The 22,683-nt window shown below is 36.1% G+C and overlaps 2 protein-coding genes and 1 non-coding gene across 3 annotated transcripts; all 3 read right to left on the bottom strand.

Annotated features, from left to right (window-relative positions):
* Positions 1-364: 364 nt before the first annotated feature.
* On the bottom strand, positions 365-435 carry trnag-gcc (transfer RNA glycine (anticodon GCC)). Its single transcript has one exon. It is a non-coding gene; the product is annotated as a tRNA-Gly (tRNA).
* A 3,468-nt stretch (positions 436-3,903) lies between these two features.
* Positions 3,904-11,408, bottom strand: rx2 (retinal homeobox gene 2). Its single transcript, XM_026925384.3, has 4 exons — positions 11,154-11,408; positions 9,630-10,038; positions 7,299-7,555; positions 3,904-7,008 (listed from the first exon to the last, which is right to left on the bottom strand). The coding sequence occupies exons 2-4, from the start codon at positions 9,919-9,921 to the stop codon at positions 6,565-6,567; spliced, it is 993 nt and encodes a 330-aa protein (XP_026781185.1). The 5' UTR covers positions 9,922-10,038; positions 11,154-11,408; the 3' UTR covers positions 3,904-6,564.
* Positions 11,409-16,910: 5,502 nt separating this feature from the next.
* cplx4c (complexin 4c) lies at positions 16,911-22,128 on the bottom strand. Its single transcript, XM_026925885.3, has 3 exons — positions 21,694-22,128; positions 18,352-18,439; positions 16,911-18,213 (listed from the first exon to the last, which is right to left on the bottom strand). Exons 1-3 carry the CDS (start codon positions 21,864-21,866, stop codon positions 17,989-17,991), a joined length of 486 nt encoding a protein of 161 aa, XP_026781686.2. The 5' UTR covers positions 21,867-22,128; the 3' UTR covers positions 16,911-17,988.
* Between the last annotated feature and the right edge of the window lie 555 nt (positions 22,129-22,683).

Genomic DNA, 22,683 nt, shown 5'->3' with positions numbered 1-22,683 from the left:
AAATTCTTACTGGTGTTTTGGGTCCATTTCTGTGCTTCTGTTTTTCTTTCTTTTTTTTCCCCCTTTTTGAGTTTTTCCAGCCCAGAAACTGGACATGAACACTTCAGGATCGCTGCCGTTCGCTCCATAAACTGCAGTTTGTGTTGTTTTCCCCACCACAAGGGGCGCCCTGTGACTGCCTGATACACACCCCGCTTCACCAAGTGTGCATTTGCACAGATATTTTCAAAAGTCATATCGCCCTCTGGCGGACCGGGGGCGATGAGCCACCGTTTCCACAGCTTCCAGCTTCAAGCAAGAAATTGTTGAAAAGTCTTATCAAATTTGATGAAAAGTCTTATCAAAGTAACAAAAGATTACGCGTTGCATTGGCCGGGAATCGAACCCGGGCCTCCCGCGTGGCAGGCGAGAATTCTACCACTGAACCACCAATGCTGAGCTGAGGAGGCTCTTCACATCTCCAGCTCAGATCTTGGGGTGTTTTTCTGTCCATAAATGACCACAATTCATTGGGGCGTATGTGCTATTGGGGCAACAGCACTGGGGCATCTTCACCAAATGCTAAGATATTTTTCAGTGTTATTACTTGAATAGACTACTTAATAAATGTTGGAGATTTTCTAATCACCTTGCTGTTGTGTTGTTTTCTTAAAACTGACTTGTCTACAATGTCCCATTCATTTTAGAACTTCAGAAACCTTTTCTTTTTTACCAACACTTTTCAGCTGGTAAAGATGATCTACCAGTGTGACCAGTCAGGTTTTTGTGGGCCTCCTTGCTCAGACACTCCTTTTTTTTGTTTTGTTTTTTTGTCCTCCACAACTGTTCTACAGGATTCAGATCAGGGCTTTGTAATGGCCACTCCAGTACTTTCACGTTGTGGTCTTTAAGCCATTTTGTTACAAGTTTGGATGTATGCTTAGGATTATTGTCCTGCTGGTAGACCCAGCTGCGACCAAATTTTAAATTTCTAGCTGATGTCTTTAGGTTTTGGTTCAGTATTTCTAGATAATCCTCCTTCCGCATGATGTTGTCTATTTTCTGACGTTTACCAATCCCTTTTCCAGCAAAACACCCCCACAAAATGATGATCTCATTGTCTTTGGGTTCAGTTGAACCTTTCGGACCAAAGTTCGTTCATCGCTGAGAGTTAATTTGTGGATCCTTTCTGAATGATACAGTGTTTGTGTGGTCCCAAGATTTTTAAATTTGCATACAATTGTTTGTACAGATGCTCTCGGGTACCTTTAGTTGTTTGTAAATTGCTCCTAAGGAAGGAGGAACCGGACTTGTGGAGGTCCACAAATTTTGGCAGAGTTGCTTGAATTTTCACATGGTATCAAGGGCAAAAAGACAATGGCTCTAAAGATGCCTTAAAGACAGCCACAGGTGCACTCCCAATTAACTCCTAATGATGAAGCTTCTAAAAACTCATTACACCAATTTTTGGATTCTTCCACACTGTTTAAAGAGACAGTCAACTTGGTGTATATAAATTTTTGTCCCACTGGAATTCTGATATAGTGAATTAAAACTGAAATAAATCTGCCTTTTTTAATCAATTGTTCTAAAATGTCCTCTGAGGTGAACAAAGTAGATGCTGTATCTGCAGTTCATCTTTCCTCTCTAGATGTTGCCTTAATGCCACTTTAAGTGCATTTCCTTAAAAAAAAAGCATAATTCCATATTGCTCATGACAAATAATAAAGTTGAGAAACAATTTTTTTTCTACATCATCAAATTTACTGCATGTTAAAGCCTTTTGTACTGACTTCTTAAACAATCTCAACATAATTACGACATATCTAGTTCTAAAAATACATATCTAAAATATATCTCTAAAATAGATATTAAAAAGCAAAATAAACAAAAAGGAAGGAATATTCCCATCATCCCAGAATGATGGCCCCTGAGGTCCCATAAAGAAGAAATCAAACCTAATTAATTCCGCTTAGTGCCTGTATTATTGCCACCATAAAACATGTCCTCCTAATCAGCGAGTTAATCACAGGCTGAGCACAAACATCAAAACACACACACAAGCTATTCATTCTAATCAGACCACCATCTGAATGCAAAAAAAAAGATAAAGCTTAGTGCTTTCCAGCACTTCAAAAACAGAAAGCTTAGGTATTGAATGAGCGTTTTCTGTGTGAAAATAAAAATGTAGCTATAGTTTATAATTTGTTAATTGTTGTTAGAGATGCACACTTAAACATTAATTTATATCTCTGTTTGCGTGTTTTAATATTGTTCTCTTTCCTGATTTCCATTCAATCAGTCAAGTCTTTACTTAGTGGATTAAATGTCTGGCTTGTTTACACCCTGCCATAATGTACTGTTGTCTGTCTCTACCTCACAAACTCTGACCAACACCCTCTTGCTTACTCAGGTCTCACCCCAGTAAGAAGCTTCATCAGAGGCATCACATAGCCTGCTGTGATGAGTCAGAGCTTCAGATACTGTCCCTGAGGCTGGAAGAAAGGATTGGGGGTGTGTTGTAACACATCGCACCACTCGCTGCTAATCATTATAAGAGTTTTATTCCTCTTATACCACAGAAATTTGCCAACAGATACATTATTATTCATTAAATAACAGCATGTCATACTTTTTTATCAGTTTATAGCTACATTTAATGTTGTGGAACGTCTGTAAACCAGGTTAGTAACACTTAGTTATCACTTAGGTTATAGCAGCTATAAACAGTCATTCCTTCACCAGCCTCTCTTTTTTTGTTATTAAGACAAAAAAAAAAGCTTGTCATGTTACAAAAAACTGAAAAGCCCAAAACCTCTCCTGTCACAGAAACCCCTACTGACAGTTACAAAGTGCTGACACTGGAGACTCCGTACATAAATGTTAAATAAACTTACAGAAAACTGCAGTATTAGTTTTAGATTAGTAGTACCATACACTTCCCTGTGAATGAGCTGTAACTATAGAAACGATAACGGTATTAGAATGAGCGCATTATTATAAACCTGGGATTTGAATTACAGCTGGAATTATTGTCAGAATTGCTGTTATATTAAATTAATCAACTTCCACTGACCAGTTAACTTTCTGTAGGGTAATGAATAGCTGGCTTTTCCCAGCATAGACCAACCTGTCGCACTAGTAAGCCCACATTCATTTATCAGCCCATGAATATTGTTACTTCCACACATCTCTGCCCCTCCCTTCTGTGTCCCCTGGAGAGGGCTGATGGAGTGGAGGCTCATCTCCCTAACGGCCTGGATCTGCGCCATCAAACCATCAGCATCAGCGAGGAGAGGGTCGGGGGGGGTTGGGGTGGGGGTACATAGCTGGGTCCGAGGCAAGGGCAGGTCACTACACACTCACCCCAGACTAATGATGATGAAGTTACGCATAGCTAGCTTTAAACACTGGGTCTGTAAACAATTTAAATTGTTTTAAAAAAAGTGATATATATATATATATATATATATATATATATATATATATATATATATATATATATATATAATATATATATATACAGTGCAATATTTATCAGTTTATAAATTATTAATTATAATAAACAAAATTACATACATATATGTACATATATAAGTAAATATAATTAATTAACAATTTAAAAATTAATAATTTAAAAACTGTGTCATTTTTAACTAATAATATATTGTAAAAAATGTATTTATGTAATTATTCATTCATTCATAAGCTGCTAATACAAGCTAAGTGCATTAATTCACACCGATAATTTTTTATGAACTAACCCTCAGAGGTCTGTGCCTATTCTTGTCCATTTTTCAGTTAAAATTCAATAAAAAATGCCCCAATTTCAACCCCCCCTCCATGGCACTTTTTTTTTTCGGTACAGATACTTTGACGTGGCTCCTAAACCTGTTGCTGAATGACCAGATTTATAATTAGTGTAGGGACTGAATAACACAACCTGTGACTGGTCAAAAGGTCTTGTTTGAAAACCTTTAATAGTACAATTAACTTTCACATTGAAAATCAAACAGCGAGTACATAAAATACAAAACCTCGGAAGACTGCTGATTTATAACCCAAACAAAATAATACAAAACCCATCTTTTCCACACATCACTAAACCATGGACCTCTGTGACAAGAAGCAATTTAAAGTAAGTCTATCATGGTAACATGCTAAATTATTAAGCAATATGACATCTTTTATGGGGAGGGCACTATCATGCTTTTAAGCATCATAGATGGTTAGTTAGCATTTTTCTCTTCTGTATTCATTCATAACTTAAAATCAATCAATTCTATATCTCTACAAAGATGATCCAAGTTATGTCGTTTGAGTGATCTATCTTTATTGACATTGTTAGTGCAAAATATTCATGCCTAAAGATAAAATATGACAAAAAATAGAGTGACAGTTAACAAAACTGCATAGGCAATCATATAATTCATACAGATCCAATCAGCTAATGTCTAAATATTCACATTAATATTTTCATAGCTAACAAAAGACCATACTCTTTGGCTTTGTCATTTCCTTGCTTCCTCTTTGTTCACAGTATACCACAATGTTTACATATAATACAGAAAGACCTCTGCAGTTATAACAGTATTACCCAGGTTGATGCATACGAGTCAGCACAAAAAGGTAGAGTATGATATATTTTGAATTACATTCATTTTCTAAAACAATACAAAATAGCATACAAAATATAAAGAATGTCAATCTTTAGAGTTCATGATTAAATATGGTATCATACCTTTGCTACTCTGCTTTAGGCATTGTTACTTTACATTTTTGATTCCTTTTGCTTAGTTATACTCAGTTTTAGGCATCACTTCAATATCCTGCTCACTCTCACGATCAATTTGGAGCTCCAAGGCGAATTGTAACAATTACACTATAAGAAAAATACTTGATATTTGAGCCAAATAATCAGATTATGGATATATTTTCAGCAAAATGTCTTCCCTCCTTGGTGACACCCTTGCATGTAAAGGGTTAAGGTCATTTGTCCGAAGTGATGCCTATTAGTCCAGATTTTGTCTTTTTATTTTAGAGTCTTAGACAAAGAGCAGCGATCAACACTAAGCAACAAATGAACAGAGAGTGGTGCCAGACTAAGCGACTCTCCTTTCGCATCCGTACATGTACTCACTATGACAGCTACACAATCAGCTAATGACCTCATATCCTTCAGCAAGCTCTGGGGGTAGATAGGTCATTTTTTCAAAATGCCCTTTAATCAGTGGTTGTACAGACAAAACCAAGGCTCAGGCAACACTGGGGATGCATATGAATGATTAAAAATACTCCAGGGTACTAGTGAATACTCCCTAACTTTACACTTTAGTGTGTTCTTGTGCCATAGTTTAAAATAATCATTAACTCTCTGACTTACTTTTAATCAGATGACACAAACTCAAGTAGTGGTCATGGTTTTATACCTATCCTCAAATCAGAATTGTAGAAAACCAGGCAATCGTCCAAGTGCATGTTATGCTAAAGAACTTACACCATTATCCATAATTCGCGTATTTTGTCTCGTAGGTTTTCTGAAGATGAGCCATGTTATTCCATCACGTCCTGAAATTGATGTGTTGTTTGTGATAATCTGGACAGGAATAATGATACCTGGAAGTTTTGAAAGTCAAAGCCAAGTATGTACAAGGTGCTAGCCAAAAAGCACACCTGCCAGAATTAGGGACAAGCATTAGCCTGTTTGAAATAGGGACAAGCATTAGCCTGCGTAAAAGTAGTTAATGTTTTAAGTCTTGACAGTAGAGCTGTAGGATTTGAGTCCAGTCTTGGGATCGAGTCTGGTCTCGAGACCTTTTCTGTATTGACTTGGACTTGTGTCCGACTTATTGGCATTTGTACTTGGACTTGTTTCATTTTGGGCATTGGTCTTGCTAATTATGGTCTTGGCCTTGTTTGACAATAATGGTCTTGCACAAAGTTTGACAAGTAATTTCTTTCAGCCTAACAGCCTGATCATTGGCACAATGTTGTGAATGAAGCCAAGTAATTGAAGTAAAGGCTTGGCTTCAAAAAGGAATTAATGGTTTTTGGTGTTGATTTTGACTTCACTTTAATTTGGACTCAGTCTTCACTTGGTCTTGACCATGACTCGATCTTGGCTTGTCCTGGGCTTGGACTTGACAGTGGCAGCCTTGACTACTGCCCTATTGCCCAGTTTTCTTGCCACCCCAAACCTGATTCCTGATTCCCTGAGCTACCTTTAACAGATGATCAAACTGGAAATGACTAAAAAAGAAACACATAGGGGTGTTTATGCTTGCTTTTTCAGATTCCTGGCTTGACTATAGAATTCCTTCATTCTTATAAAGTCAATGGTTGTAGAGTGCATAAAGTTTAGCTACCTCTTTGAATTGCTATCTAAACCAGTAGTAGTCCTTCTTCTGAGCAACAGACAACAAAAGTTGTCTCCTTTTTTTCCATGGCTTTGTGGAGTTTAAACCTCAGAAGACTTTCCATGTTGCATACCATGATTAACAAACATATTTGTTGCTTACACACAGTTCTAACAGGTTCTATAAAAACTGTACAGTGTACACATCTTTACAAAATCTGATCCTCGAATCACATGGGCTGCCAGGTTTTGTCCATGGACTGAATGTGTTCCTTGGCCTTCATTCTCAGAGCTGCAATGCTGGAGCTGCGGTCCATGTCCTCCAGTGGATACTTGTCATTGAAGGTCGGTGGACACTGGTAAGGTGGAGGAGGCATAGGCTGCATTCCCTGCACTATGCCTGGAGTTGAGTTAAGGAAGCCCGGGTGGCTCGGGTAGGTGGGCTGCAGGCTTTGGGATGGACCCATGAATCCTGGGATGCTGTGCATGGGAGTGGCACTGGAAAGGGGTGACGATAACCAGGAATCTAAGGGTAAGGAGTTGCTCATTGGCCCGACATTGGAGGGCATGGGAGGCCGGTTGAAGGACAGCATAGGCGAGTCATGGAGCTTCATGCCACCGGTGTCCATCTTCTCCTGACGCCGCCATTTTGCACGTCGATTCTGGAACCAGACCTAGGAAAAAATCCATGAAGATCTATTATGGTGAAGGTAAGACAAAGGGACAGTTTGTTAAACAGGAACACTCTAAAGCCCCAGGATTAGAGGTCTCATGTGGGACTCTTAAAGTGCCAATTAAACAAAGCTCCTATAACAAGACTTTGCTATTTACACTGTCTAGTGGTTCCCATTAACACATTATCTTTTTGGCTTAACACCTTACCTGGTGCTACTAGATCTGATCAACATTAAGAGAATGCTAGATGACCACTGAAGCTTGTCTCAACACATTACTCCAATCGTACCTGCACTCGTACTTCTGGGAGATTGACCTTCATGGCCAGCTCTTCTCGACTATACACATCGGGGTAGTGGGATTTCTCAAAAGCTCGTTCCAGCTCATGCAGTTGGTAAGTGGTGAAGGTGGTCCGGTTGCGACGGTGTTTCTTCTTGGGTTGGTCGTCCTCTAGAGGTTCGGGAGACCTGCTGTCACTCTCCACACCATGATGGTGAAGATCCCCAACCTCGGCTTCTCGTTTATTATTTGAGAAGAGTCCTGTATCTATAGAGCCAAAAACAAGATCGGGTTGATCTTTATTCTCAACAAGTGTGATCTTTTTACTAGAAAAGGTGTTGAGAAGATTCAGATAAGCAAACAATAATTAAAGTCACTCTTAGAAAAATAACCTTATCTAAAAGGAAAACTGTTTTTTGTATGATTCTTGGAGCATTCTCCAAACTAGCAGAGACAAACTAAAAGAGTAGTATGATCACAATGGTAAGAAAGTACAACAAATTATTGGGTTAGTATAAAAATGACCATCACACTCTTAGAAAAAAATCCAGTGCCATAAAGCATTCTTTGGTTTGTTCCTCTGCGATGAATTCTTTGGAGAACCCTATACAAGAGAGTGTATCCCTATCAGAAAGGGTTCCAGTAGAACCCCTTTAGTAAGTCAAGAATGTAACTACCTAAAGAACCCTTGAAAACAGTTCTCCACTGAGACAAAATGTGAAAAAATATGCTATGAGAACAAATTATTTGAGTTTTAAATTATAAAACGGATATTTTCAGTTCTAAAATCTGATTGGCTGAACCATTATTAAATCCTCGATATACGCATGCCTGTGATCGCATCACGATAATAGAATTCAGTATTAATGCATTAGACGTCATGCCTAAGAACACGCTTATCCCTACAACGCACATCCTCACGTGGCTTAACTCTTTACCATAATATACCACCATATAATTTTGATTTAAACCCAAACCTCTTTTGAACAAGACATGAGTTCATGAGTTCCTTCACATCTCTCTGTCTGTCTGTGTAGTTCTCCTCAGTAATCCCTGAACAGGCAAACAGATGTCACCTGCTAAACCTGCAACAGCTCATGTGGCCTTGGCTGTTAATCCAACTGCTTTAAAACCTCTCAGCCTGCTTGTCTACATGACAAGGACCTGCTTGGCAAAAGTAAAGATTTTAATTTCCAAGAAACAAATAAAGAGTGATGGCAGCCACATGTTGTAGCAGGAGCTGAGAGTAAAGCAATCTAATTAAGTTAGGCAAGATTATCATTAGATCATTGCGCTAGTGTGCTGTAAGTGTGTAGTTCTGGTAGTGGCAGGTGTGACTCTTGATAAGGTTCTTTCTGTGATTAGTGGCCTGTGAATTCATTTATGTTCCTCATGCATAGTTTAGTTGATTAGCTCCTATAAGCCAACCTGATCTCACAAGAAATTAATATGAGGGTCATGTGTTGGAATTTCATATGAATATGAAGCTGTAAGAAAAGGTACAAATTCGACCCCATCACTATCCCTGACATGAACTTTTCTAGCTTTTGATTTTTCATTTGACCTTATAAGAGTTATTATAATTTTGCGGGTGTGTTGTATTAGCTCAAGTCTTGAGGAAAACAACTACAGGGTGTCCCAAAGGTCTCCATACATAGGGGACTATGTATGTGTCTTCGTCAGTGGATGTTTGTGGACGTCTACTTCTCTGCTTTAAGCAACACCTCCAGCCTTTTTGAATTTGTTAATAAGTTTGGCAACAGTATCATATGTGATGTGCTTGCAATGTTGCCTGTTAAAATCCATCTCAACCTTGCGACAGCTTTCTGATCCAGCCATGAGAATGATTTCAATACATTCTTCTTTTGTCAAAGGCATTCTTAAAGGTTGTATTTTTGACAGCTGCATTTTATGATGCAACTACTGCAACTTACATTATCAGGCAATTGATATTATGTTTAAAAACAAAACCCTTTACGAGTTTTTTTTTGTTGCTAATTTTATCTACACTATAATTAATAGTATAGTTGCTTTTATTTTATATGTTTTGGCAGATTTATGTTAAGGGTAGCATTAACACGGAACACTATAATTTCAGCATTTGAGATTTAAACAGGACGTACCACAAGTTCCCTCAATTAAAACGTTTTAGAGGAACTTTCTTTTTTTTTAATAAGAAAGGTGTCAAATCTCCCAGTGAAACTAAAATCTATTTAATAAATAGTACACAAATTGACATGAAGCTCTATTATGGACATGAACCATTTTTTGATCCATAGCATACTGTATTTATTGTATTAATAAAATTTGAGATGTTTATGATTAAACACTATTTCCTCACCATGATAGGCAGCCTGATGGGAGTTGTCAGACATGCTGGGCAGGTGAGCGTAAGGGTCAGAGGTCACCTGTTTCCCCTGGTCCACCAGGACATCTCCGTCACCTTTATGGCCCCCGGCAGGTCCCACAGGGTTGAGCAGAGGGTCCTGTTCCTTACTGAAGCCCAGAATGACGTCAATGCTGTGCAAGCGCCCGCCCATCGCTGATCCGCCTCCTTTACCCAGATCGTGGTAGTTGTCTGACGAGAGGTATCCATCGTCCGCCATGTTTATGGAATCCAGAGACAAATGCATTCGAGGGCAGGAGTGTACGTCCAGGGAAAGTTGTTGAATATTGAAAAAAATGCTGGATGTAGTTAGCAGACTAGATAGAAAAAGCAACCATCTTCTGAGAGTTGCTTCTGTGGTTTTCTGTTGGAAGAGAAAAAGTTCAGTGAGGTTATAATGTTAATTATGGTGAATTAGGAAGTGATGGAGAAAGCCAGGTGAGGGAAATAAAGTACCACAAATGTCTGGTGACATGTGAGGGAAATAAAGTACTACAAATGTCTGTTTGGTGACTTTTCATTGTTAATAAATGGTGCAAAAGATTTGACCATCATTTGAGGTCTTTAGCGTCTCCTCATACACAGCAACAATTAAATTAAAAGATCATTTTTGCACATTTACATAAAACTTTTGTACAATTTCAGCTCTTTGTCTGACTTCTGATTCAACCAACAAGATGGTATATCCTGAGACATAACTGATCTCATAAACAGTGGTGAGATATATTCTCTGTCTCTTGAGTTTTAACCGTTGCTGTATTTCTTGGAACCTGAGTTTAATGAAAATAGACAGCTTTGACCTTCCACCATTTATATGCTTCATCAATTTCTATGTTTCTATACAACCAGATTTTACTTTCTTTGTTTACAGTGTCTGGTTCATGTGTTACTTTTTGGGCACATGGTATATGAGCACAGTTGGACACAGTTTTTAGGACACTGAGTGCCATTTTTGCAAATCTAAATCATTTTCCTTTTTTCCCAGCATATAGCTGTATACATCTCTTTAACATCTCTGTACTGCAGTATATTTGATACATGATATCAAGCATAGACATAACAAAGTTTTACGGCATATTAATTTTGTTTCTCATAAATAATCTGAATTACTGAAAAACTTAATTACTTGGATGTTTGATGGGTTTTAGTTGTGTTTTATTATTACTATTGTATAATTACTGCATCATTACTACTATACTTATAATATTTCCACAGAATCTGAAAATAATACCAAACTTTCTTTCTTTCTCTTCAGACTTTCTCTTTGAAAACTTCTGCTCTCAACAGGTGGTTACTATTTTCAGAGCCAAGGATGTTATATTTATAAAATGTTTGTTAAAAATATAAAAAGCTGTGCAGTTTTTGAAATAAAATTTAAATTAAAATTCAGATTGCAATGTAATTTTTGTCTTTTCTTAGTATAAGCCACTAGCTTGATATTAGCAAATTGTACTTTCGTTGAAAATTGGTCAAACGTACCTGTTCCTTCTTAGTCGTTCCACATCTCTGTCTCTTCCTCTGAGCTGTCGCCTTACGAATGACAGTGAAGAGAGCAAGCAGAACTCTTTTGCTCGCCTGGCACCTTATTCAGCTCTTACAGACTGTTAACGAGCGTTAACTCGCTGCAGACACAATAGCAACCGAACACACTCCAAAGTGCAAAAAAAACGTCCCATCCACCGAGTGCCAAAAGGTCCTGATCTTTATGGCCTAGGCGTCTCGGCAGTAAGCGCTCTGGCTCCAGCACACGAGAAAGAAGAGAGGCAAAAGGAAAAGACTTAAGAGGTTTATTAATTGGAATCCTTCCACTTTAAGAATGATTGACAGTTGTTCACTGCTGGAGTAATTGCTCTAAACGGCAGCAGTGCTCTGGACACAGAGGGAGGCCGGCGCTAATGAAGCTCTGACAAAACTTTCTTTCAAAAATCTTTTGTTTAAATGATAATGGCGTCCTACTGAAAATGTCCTCTAATCCCTCTTATAACAAAGAAAACACACATGTATTAAGATGTTGAGTTTTTTTTTTTAATGCTGTTCAGTGTTCCATAACATCACTCCATAGAAAGTGAGCAACATAAACCTCCATTCACTCATCTGTAATTAAAGTTTGCTTTGTGTTTTTTAAAGACAGAACCTCAAAACCACAAAACAGGGAACTTATACTTGAATTCTCAAATAAAGTTTTTTTGTACTGCATTTCCTCAGAAAATGACTCCTGTCATAGAGTTTGTAGACTGTTCCATTCTCATTGACTATAGTTTTGAAATGAAAAGTCGCCTGATTCAAAGGTGTCACTTTAAGCATAATTACTTGAAATGCCACTTTGCCGTGATGAAAGTAAAATGTGAGATCTATAAAGTTAGCACACACGGTTTAACTTTTTTTTTTTTTTTTTTTTTTTTAACTCAGTTAACCTGCTTGTTGATTAACAGACTCACTGATTAGATTTTGTGAATCTGATCTAGTAAACAATTCATAATAATTTGAACAAACAGTGATGATGGGTTTGGATTTATTTACTTTAATTTAACAAAAATGAAGTCATAAGACAAGGTAGATTTTCTAACTCCTAACACCTAACCCTAATTTTAATCTTCATAACATCACACTAAACAATTGCTGTTCCTCAAATTGTCAGCATGTTACTGTAAAATTGCTGTAAAGATTATTACAGTGAGATATAATGTATTTATAATATCAATATCAAAAGTCAATATTAAAATGAATTGACTTTTATAGAATATTGTGTACTTTTCTTGAACCTTTCTTGAAAATTGTGCATTTTGCAATAAGTACAGTTACAGCCTATAATTGTTACAATATCATCCTGGCAAGTGAATTGATTGTAATATCTACAGGATTATTTTTTTTACAGTGTTTTCACAATGTGTCTTGTTAGAAATGTGCAAAAGTTAGACCGCATTGGATTTCTTGCTATTTTGTGTTTCTTGTATGAATCTCTTAATTAGCCCACTAAGGCTTGAGTTGGCAAACTGTCTCAGGGATCAACGCTGTCCTAACAATCCTGCACTACTGCCAAGATTTCCCTCCTGACCTTAATGACATCTAAAGATAAGTTTAAGAAGCTTCGCAGGCTCCCGTTTAGGATATCAAGAACATGATGTAGAAAAAAAAAGAAAAAGAAAAAGCTGTGCATGCAGTAAATCAGCAATAAGTTCAGTGCAGAATTAATTCAGAAATCATTTTTAATGCTCTTTTTTGCTTGTCCTCAACTCTATTATCAGATAAAATAATACTTATAAATACTCTCTGTGCTGCTCATTATGACTCTAAAGCACCTACTGAGTATTTTTGTTCATAATGCATCTAGTAAAACTTCAAGAGTTTCTAAACTATTGTTCAGGTTAAGCAATAAATAATCGACTCTTGCTGCCTTGTAATATTTTCACCTTTTTGATTTGCTTGTATTATTAATTACAGTAGGTACATAATTAAATCTTAAGGATCATGATAGTGAAAGATACTTTGTAAAAGTACAAAAGTCACTTGCAGATAAATAATAATGTGATGTAACCTCACAGTTTTTTCGCTGTATACTCAAATATCGATTTTCCAATAATAGGATCATCAGTGTATTTTATTAATATTTACTCAATAGCACTCTGCTGTTCAGCATTTATTTTCACCTGGGAATGTCATTAGAAAAAAAGGTAACTACTACTACTACTACTATTACTACTACTAGTCCATTACAAAGTCCATTACAGTGTGAAGTGAAAAATAAATAAATAACAAAGGAAACAAACTGTAGCTAACAATGAAATAATAATAATAATAATAATAATAATAATAATAATAATGCCAGTATCAAACTTAGAAATATTATAGTTAAAAAAGTATCTGTTTATGATCAATAATTCAGTAATTTAGCTTAGCAGAAAGCTAAGGGTTTTATGGCAGTGTGTTATACAGAATTATACAGAATATCATGGGTTTAAGTAATAATGGCTTGAAAAATAGAACTGTAAAATAAAATATTCTCTATAAAAATAATAAAATAATAATGATAATAATAAAATCAATTATAATAAATAATAAAAAATAATAATGACACAAATGCAGTGAATAATAGCACTGTCAGAAAAGGTGAATAATAACAACTAAATGTGTAAAAAGACAATAAAATTACAATAATAAAGCATAATATAACTAAAAGTTAGGCAAATAATATAGTGAACTAAAATGTTTTATATGCTTTTTTTTCTTTTTTTAAAATCAGTGATTGATGGAGCCTGACGAATGTTTAATGGTAATGTGTTCCAGATGTTTGGTGCATTAAAAAAAACAAAACAGTGGGAGAAGGTTCTGATCTGATTGGAACATAGTTTACTGGAAGGTGCTATACCACGAAAAGATTGAAATACTAGTGATAAAATGTTCTAAAGGAAATAAGCAGCCAGTGGTGTGATCCTAAAACTGGTCTAATATTAACTCGCTGTCTAGTAATGTGTGTTAAACGCTACCTCAACCTGTACATCAGACATAGAATGTGTTAATGTTGAGCACAGTGTTAGTTTTGTGCTAGCCTAAACAAAGTCATGTCAAAGTCAAGTAACTGACCATGTGTCCATTATTCTGACCCTGATGTTAAAAGAAGTGTAAAAAGTAGGTGTGTGTGTGTGTGCATTTGGGGTAATCATTCTTCCAGGAACATGTACAACACCGAGCCAGCTACAAGCTTGCAGATGGGAAGAAAAGACCTGAAAAGATTTGTCTGCGGCGACTGACTCGGATAGTGCTCCCATAGAGGAGCTTTAGCGCACAAAGCTAGCAGACCATCTGGCTGAGGGAAAATTCCCCATCGCTGGCCTCAACACACCATGCCCTAGTTAGAGACACTCACACAACAGTATTCAGTGGACTGAAATGACACTCGATTCATATTGGATTTGTTCACATGTAAGTCTTAAAAAGTCGGATCTTTAAAACAATACAAAAAATGGGCAAAATTTGAAGAGGTTGAAAAAGTACTTAACTACTGATGTGGTTTAAAACTTGTTAAATAAATGAGAGACTTTGCAGAAAATGTGTCACAGGGTAACTGAGTCCTGATGAGGCAGGACAAGGGAGGAGCTGGTGATTAGTAGATCTCTGAGAAGGAGGGACTGGAAGCGTGATGTAATTTTATCGCTACTTTTTATCCAGGAATTTATTTACTGTGCAAATTTCATCATCTCATAGTAGTAAAGCTAATAATCTATCACTGACTTCAATAATTTATTGATAATAATTCACCAGAAGCAATTTCACTAGTCTAACAACGATCCACCACTAGTCTAACTTCATTCATCTTTTTTTTTCAGTCTAAACTCAGCAGTTCTTTCCTCTAGCTTGAGAATTCAGGCTTTGGTACAGACATTAGAAAAGGAGGCTTGATTTCTAATTGTCTTAGTAAAGTGATACCACAGCTAGTCCTCGTCCAGGGCTATGGACACAATGAGGTAATAAGGTAACCTCGGTCACGAAGGAACCACATTATATAGAGATGTTCTGGAGACAAGTGCCAAACCAGTAACACTAACAGTAATGGTGGACGATCCGCATAATCTTAGGCTATTAATAAACTGATTAAAAGGTTTTAAATAGGTTTTCTCTGAGGAGACTTTTTCAAAGATTTATAAGGAGTCCCCAGTGTTAGCACTTTGTAACAGTCAGTAAGTCTTCAGGCTTTTCAGTTTCTCGGTAACACAAGTTTGCTTTGTTTTGTCTTATTAACTTCAAAGAAGAGAAAAAAGAGATCCTGGTGATCGAACACTTGTTTATAACTACTAAAAGTGCTTACAGAAACTAACTTTTTTGTGGATGTTCCACAACATTAAATTTTAAATATAAATGTTTATTTAATAAACGATTTTAATTGTTGGCAAATTGTTGTTGTAACGACACCTGGTCTTTTCAGGAGACTTACTGAACATTCTGAGATGCTTTTCTGCTCACCACGGTTGTAAAGAGTGGTTATTTGAGTTACCATAGCCTTTCTGTCAGCTCAAACCAGTCTGGTCATTCTCCTCTGGGCTTTCTCATCAACGAGGCATTTCTACCTGCAGAACTGCTGCTCACTGGATTTTTTTTTTTGTTTTTCATACCATTCTGTGTAAACTCTAGAGACCGTTGTGCGTGAAAATCCCAGAAGATCAGCAGTTTGTGAAATACTTAAACCAGTCTGTCTGCAACACAATCAACATCACTAAGATCACATATTTCCCCATTCTGATAATTGATGTGATCATTATCTGAAGCTGTATCTGCATGATTTTATGCCTTGACTATTGCTACATCATTGGCTGATTGTATAACTGCATGAATGAGCAGGGATATAGGTGTTATATACAGCAGTTCTATAATTCCCAACTTTGTTATAACTCCATTATCAAAAAAGCATCAAGTATTTTGAACTGCAACACATCACAGCATCACTAACGTAAAAATGAACCTAGGCATTTCCTGTATCACACTCAGGCCTGGCTGTCAAACTCATTTTTCTACAGCTGCTGTGGAGATATCAACACAGGAGAGGATAATAATCATTTTATCACATTAATATATTAAGGCTGCCCTTCTATGCTTGTTTCCTCATTATCCTAATTGAGTGCAAATTGGTTAAGAGGGTGCAGCACAGTTATCAAGCCTCTTAGTTTTATCAGAAGACAATTTAAGCCCCTCTGATCCTATTAGCGACAAAGCAGCTAACGCATAAAGGAGCTGTGTCAGCTTACCAGAGGAGGACGGGGGATGGGGAAAGAGAGAGAGAAAAAGAGAGAGAGAGGTAAAAGAAGTGTAAAGAAGTATGCATAAGTATGAAAGCCTGTGTCACGTAGCCTAGTCCCTATAATAATTATATAGAGAAAAATTGACTGTAGACATAATAATAATAAAGTCAGTATCATATTTATAATATAAATATTATATTTAAAAAAGTATCTGTTATTTATGATCAATAATTCAGTAATTTAGCACAAAGCTAAGGATTTTATGGCAGTGTGTCATACAGAATTATACAGAATATTGAAGGTGTAAGTAATAATGGCTTGAAAATTGTAAAGAAAATAGAACTATAATATAAAACTATAGGTATAAACTATAACCAACTCTATCTATAAACTATATCCAAAACCTAAAAATATATATACAGAGAAAACAAAGTGAGAGAACAACTCTTTAACAACTCTTTATAGTTTAAAGTAAGTGATAATTGGAACTAACTTGTCTCACAGACGTTCCACAAATTTAAATGTAGATATAAATGGATAAAAAGTACACATGGTTCTTTAATGAATACTAAATTGTAATCATTGGCAAATGGTGGTATAAGAGGAATAAAATATATAAAGTATGTCATACAAACTAGACACCTCCTGATATAATTATACAACGTTTTCCATATATTTTAAATAAGCAAATATTTTATTTGTTTTCTTTCGCACAGATTCACAGGGGATGGATATATATGCTGTAAAGCAGAGTGTGAATATATAAAGCAATACTTTACAAAGCATTACAAAAATATGAAATGATACACGTCAACAAACAAACTGGGCACCTATTAGATTTTTAATTTTATATTATAAATGGCATTTTAATGAGCATGTCACATTTTAATAATGTTAATTAAGAAAGATATAACTGAACACAATGTCATGTATTTGGTCACAGTGATGAAATATCACAAGGCTAACTAATAAAGTGACACGACACTGACACGATATTCATCCACTGTTTAGAGAAAATGTAAGAATCTATGCAAAATTTTTTGTGAATATACAGTATGATGATAGCTTGGAACAGGTGTTAGCTTGCTAGCTTGATTTATCAGTCAAATACAAAAGTATCCTTCCTTCAACTTTATTTAAGATATAGTTTTATAGTATTATCTGATAGTACTAAGGTGTATTTAGTATTATATGCTATAATAACTTAGCTGGAGATTTGCTAACTGGAGAAAATATAGCTTAATATGGTGGTTTAAGATGATAGCTAGTTTGCAAGCTGAACAAAACCTACACAATATTTGTAACAATAATTGTAAAAATGAAGAAAATGACATAAAATATCCTAAAATTATAGTGGAATTATTGTATTGATTTATTATACTAATTCATGAAGTCCCAAACAATGCCATTTAAGGCAATGGGTGATCATACAGTATGTGATTGAAAGACTTTTTTTTCCCCACAGCTTCATTCAGACATAATAAACTTACTGAATAGATAATAAAATCAATAAAATATGTGCATTTAAATTGCTACTCAGTTTTCATGACTTGCCACTTAAAAAGCTCACAGTGAGTGTGATTTCACATCAGGACACACTTTTCTTCTGCTGCTTGCTTGACTTCTGTTATCGTGCCCTGAGCTTTGGCTTTGATGGTATCAAAGTCTATTTCCATACTTTGCAGTCTGCCCATGAAGGAATCATTGCTTTCCTCTTGCTCTTCATCCTCCTCCACCATCTTGGCCAGTTCTTCGGGCACATCCAAGTCGTCGCCTGCTATCTGGACTGTGGCGTCGTCTTGTGCACTCTGTCGAATAATGGCAAGCAAACAGAGAAGTTACCATCTCTCATTATGATTAATGTGATAGTGATATAAAAGTAGAATGAAAAATGTGCAATCCATAATGATGGCAGCGATCTGGTGCGAGGAAGTGTGTTGGCGTACCTGTGGAAGCCTGTATTTGTCTCTTAGCAGTACTCTCAAATTGGCCCTTTCTGCTTTCCTTGTAGCAAACTCCTTATCCCGCTCCATCCTGTCAGTGGGACACACACAGATCAAGCTTTTGTATACATTCAAAAAAACCTCAATACTAAAAGGTAGAGAGTAAAGAATCCATCTTTGTCAAAGTACAGAAAGGTACGCTGTTAGATTCATTTCTATTAATTTTGTATTCAACAAATAAAAACCTTTGGACTGTGTTGAACTGTTCATAATGAAATCTTTTCCTGCTTTATTTTTATTTCTTGATTTTCTCTGGTTTAAAGGCAAGTGGTTGTTTTTACCTAAAAGTACCAAATTGTACCTTTCCTTGTCATTAAGGTGGTTCCATCAAGGCATATGTGGTGTTCCTGTAATAGCTTTTAGTGGTTCTTTAGGTCCAATTATGTACCTTAAATTCTTTTTAAAGGCATAAAGATAGGTACAAAAGATGTGCCGTTCATAATACCACCCCAGTGACCAGGAAAAGTACAGTTTGGTACCTTTATTTCTGAGAGGGTAGCCTGTTGATAAACGCCTTCTCTGATAACCATACCCAATATCAAGTTACACCAAGTCTGAATATAGATCATTCTCCACTATTAAGGTTATGGGGTGAACTAATAATTAATTGTATAAAGTGATATTTTACTAATATTTAGATATGATACAAATTTCATCACAAATTGTTTACCATAAATCATTTGATCAATGGTGCCAATAATTCTGAATTTCTATATTAATATGAAACAACTTATTAGCAGAAGACGTGGTGCAAAATCATCCTGGTGGATTTTGCCATTAAATCTGATTCAGCAGAACCTGAACCTGAGTTCGTAATGCTTTAAAGAACCTAGGATACTTTAAAATGGTTCTCATGCTATTGTCACTATAGTAACAACCGGCCATTTTCAAACCCAGGTTCTTCTCAATTACTATTATTCTAAGCAATAACCCGTTCACTTTCATCGCATCCTGGTGTGTAAGAAGGTTACATGGATTTAAGGTTGGAATAAGAAACAGGAAGCTCAGGAATAAAAAAAGAACAGAGCTTTAACTCTTGGCACCTTTGGTCACTGGAAGGTTATTTTAACAACACCGCACACTGTCTCCTAGTCCAGATCAGGATGTAAACCATAACCCCCGGCACCTCAAAACAAAATGGACTTTACTAACATGTCTTTGGTTTTTTTTAATGAAATTATATTAATTGCCATAATTGTAAGCATGCTGGACGTAATGGGCCAATGTCAGTATCACTTTCATTGGCAATGGGCCAGATTAGGGCTCTTACCTCAGTGACCCAGTTCATGGGGTAATGCTCTCAGGTGTTATATAAACAGACAACTTAAAGTAACATCATGGCGACGTGTGTAGGCCCTTTTCCAAGATGTCATTGTGACTGTTCTCAGTGCTGCTGCTAAAGAAACTATAACAAAGTACAATTATTTAAGTAAATATTTCAAGTATCTGTACTTTACTTAAGTTTACTTAAAGTTTCTACTGCCTTAATTCAGACCAATCATTTTATAGGTTCTTTCAAGCATTAGGAATTCAAGTTCTGGTGAATCTGATTTAACACCATAAGCCATGAAGATAAGCTTGCTCTGTTTCTTCCACTGATGCTAATAGTTTATTTGATATTATTACAGAAATTTAGAATTCATAACAATGGTATGCAATGATTGTGATGCAGTGATTTTGAGCTTTATCATACGGCAAATAAAACTGATTTGAAAATTAACATTTCCTACGTTTCCATGGTGCTGGAGCTGTTTTTCCTTAAGAATAATATTTTTTCTTTAGAAATTGTGAAAATCTGTGAAAAAATTGTCTGTTACTATTTTTGAAAACAGGATATATACTCATATAACCACATTCCTTTTCCTAGTTGTTTAATAACTAAATAATAAATCAGAGAGTAAGCTTGGGTTTAGGGTCACGCAGTGTTTGTTCAGCTTTTCTAAAATATAATTTCCCACAGTCTATTCAAGATAACTCATTAGATGTTTCCACTATAACAGAGATTAGCATTTAAGATCAGTACACCTCACATAACTTAACAGTTCTAGCTTGTTAAGAATGTTATGCTAGCTTTGCATTTTTTTAAAAAACATTTTTTAAATGTTGTAATACCAGGATATTTGGCACAAACTATACAGCAAATGTCTAGACATAATCTCAGAATTTGTTGAAATTTGCAGAATTTGCTTTGGTGCTGAAAACCTTGAAACCTCAGCACAAGTTCAGTTAAAGCATCATAAGGAAAATCAAACTAGTTGAAATTTATGAAATTCTATGATGACTTTCTTTTCTACTTAATGCAGTTGAAAATCTGAAGCATATTTAAACTTTACAAATCAAGCACTTTTAAGAATTCCGGGTGTGTACAGACTCTGACTTCTACTCTACTCTGTGGTTGAGGTTCTGTGCTAGTGAGCAAAAGGTTGTGAGTTTAAATCCCAAGACTTCCAGAGAGCCACTACTGAACCCTTAAACAACATCTTACTCCCTCAATGTCTCAGCTCAGGGCTTACATCACTTGTAAGTCACTTTATATTAAAAGATGATTCCACAGTTGCAGTGCCATTTAGCCATTGCATTCGTTTTAGAAATAATTTTTCAACATTTAATCTAAGAAACCATGTATTTAAATGTGATAACCCATCTCAGCCATTTATGACAGGCTGCATTTTGCTCTGAAATAAGTAACAGTTGAGGTTTCTTTAGCAAGATTAGCAAGAAATGTGGTGAACTAGCATCCACGCTAATGACATGGACATGCAGGATATTCTGATGATTTACTTAAATTTAGTTTTTTATCATTTGGGTAACAGACTTCTACTTTCAAAGTGATATCAATATATAAAAAAGAATATAAGGGTGTCCCAAAAGTCTCCATACATAGGGAAAATTAACACTTTTTAGCAAAATGTCTTCCAAATTTTTTCTTACTTATTTGTATTATTCTTTTTTCAGATAGCCTTTGACAAAAGAAGAACATACTGAAATCATTCTCATGGCATGGAAGCTGTCGCAAAATTGCAACATACTTTAACAGGAAACATGGCAAGCACATCACACACTACACTGTTGCCAAACTGGGAGCCGACGTTGGGAGAGATGACGCTGTGTGTGTTTAGAAAGAAATGGCAATCACGTAGAGGATGTTTTGTAAATGAAGATATCTTTTACCTTTACTTTACATACATATTTGTATATGCAATACGAGTGGGACACAAACTGCACCCCAATTCTGAAATCAGCCCAAAAAGAGTCTGCTAAAGGAATAAATGCAAATGCACTCACTTCTCCTCCACCAGTTGTTTCTGGTATTCCTCGAACTCCTCTCGGGTCATTCCCTTAGACGCGGCGGTCTCTTTCCCGTCTCCTGCTGTGGTCCCTGAGTCTTCACCTCCTCCTCCTCCTCCCATCATGTTCTTTAACTTATCCCCCAGCATCTGCTGCATTAAGAAAGACATGATCCAGGGTTCAGGAGTTTGGGGGCCACGTTATTTGCTATCTGGAAAGGTCAGTTATGATTACAGTCCAAAAACTTTGTGGCTTTGGTGTTGGTGTTGCAGCTCTCAAAGTGAGTCTTGGAGATGGATGGAGTGAAATAAGATGCAGTATCTCTATAAGCATTTGCACCACTGGTTGTGGGGAACCCGAGGTGTGAGAGGACCTGGGTGTCAGTGTCAGGGGTAAAACGGCTCAGGGGCTTAGCTTATTACAAACAGCTCACAGACAGCTGGGCCATGCTCACCTTGAGACAAGGTCTCACCTATTATCTTATCTGGTATCTTACATTAATATTAATATAAATAACAATAACAAAAAACAGCAGGAAATGCATAAACACTGTAATGTGCAAATATGTATAATATTTTATCCTTTGCATAACCTTTACAGATTCAAGTTTTATATAAAACTTGTGCATACAGCCAGAGTGATATGTTCTGTATTAGCATATTATTACATGCGCAGAAGCTAAAACCCAAATTTTTATATATATATATATATATATATATATATATATATATATATATATATATATATATATATATATATATAATGTCTTATTGCTGATGCGTGTAAACATTGTACTATGCAGTGATTTCTCACATCATGCATGTCAAATTCCATAGACTATACTTTAATTCTCTGTTTGTATTTCATTTGCATTGGTCTTTGGTCTTTTTGGTGATTTAAAATGCAATAAACATGCATTTTATCTTAATTTGTTGACTAATGTGTTCAAGGCAAATACATACACATGAACCAAAAGCTAAATCTGTG

This window comes from Pangasianodon hypophthalmus, chromosome 21 (assembly GCF_027358585.1).
Source record: "Pangasianodon hypophthalmus isolate fPanHyp1 chromosome 21, fPanHyp1.pri, whole genome shotgun sequence".
Lineage (NCBI taxonomy): Eukaryota > Metazoa > Chordata > Actinopteri > Siluriformes > Pangasiidae > Pangasianodon > Pangasianodon hypophthalmus.
Note: the sequence above shows the minus strand (reverse complement) of the source record. Positions and strands in the feature narration are given on the sequence as shown.

Excerpts from the sequence above, each read along its gene's own strand:
- rx2 (XM_026925384.3), bottom strand. The coding sequence starts at position 9,921 with ATGCATTTGTCTCTGGATTCCATAAACATGGCGGACGATGGATACCTC. Across the intron at positions 7,556-9,629 it reads CCATCAGGCTGCCTATCATG|ATACAGGACTCTTCTCAAAT; the intron begins GTGAGGAAATAG and ends TTGGCTCTATAG. Across the intron at positions 7,009-7,298 it reads TCCCAGAAGTACGAGTGCAG|GTCTGGTTCCAGAATCGACG; the intron begins GTACGATTGGAG and ends ATTTTTTCCTAG.
- cplx4c (XM_026925885.3), bottom strand. The coding sequence starts at position 21,866 with ATGTCTTTCTTAATGCAGCAGATGCTGGGGGATAAGTTAAAGAACATG. Across the intron at positions 18,440-21,693 it reads AAACAACTGGTGGAGGAGAA|GATGGAGCGGGATAAGGAGT; the intron begins GTGAGTGCATTT and ends TCCCACTGACAG. Across the intron at positions 18,214-18,351 it reads ACAAATACAGGCTTCCACAG|AGTGCACAAGACGACGCCAC; the intron begins GTACGCCAACAC and ends ATTATTCGACAG.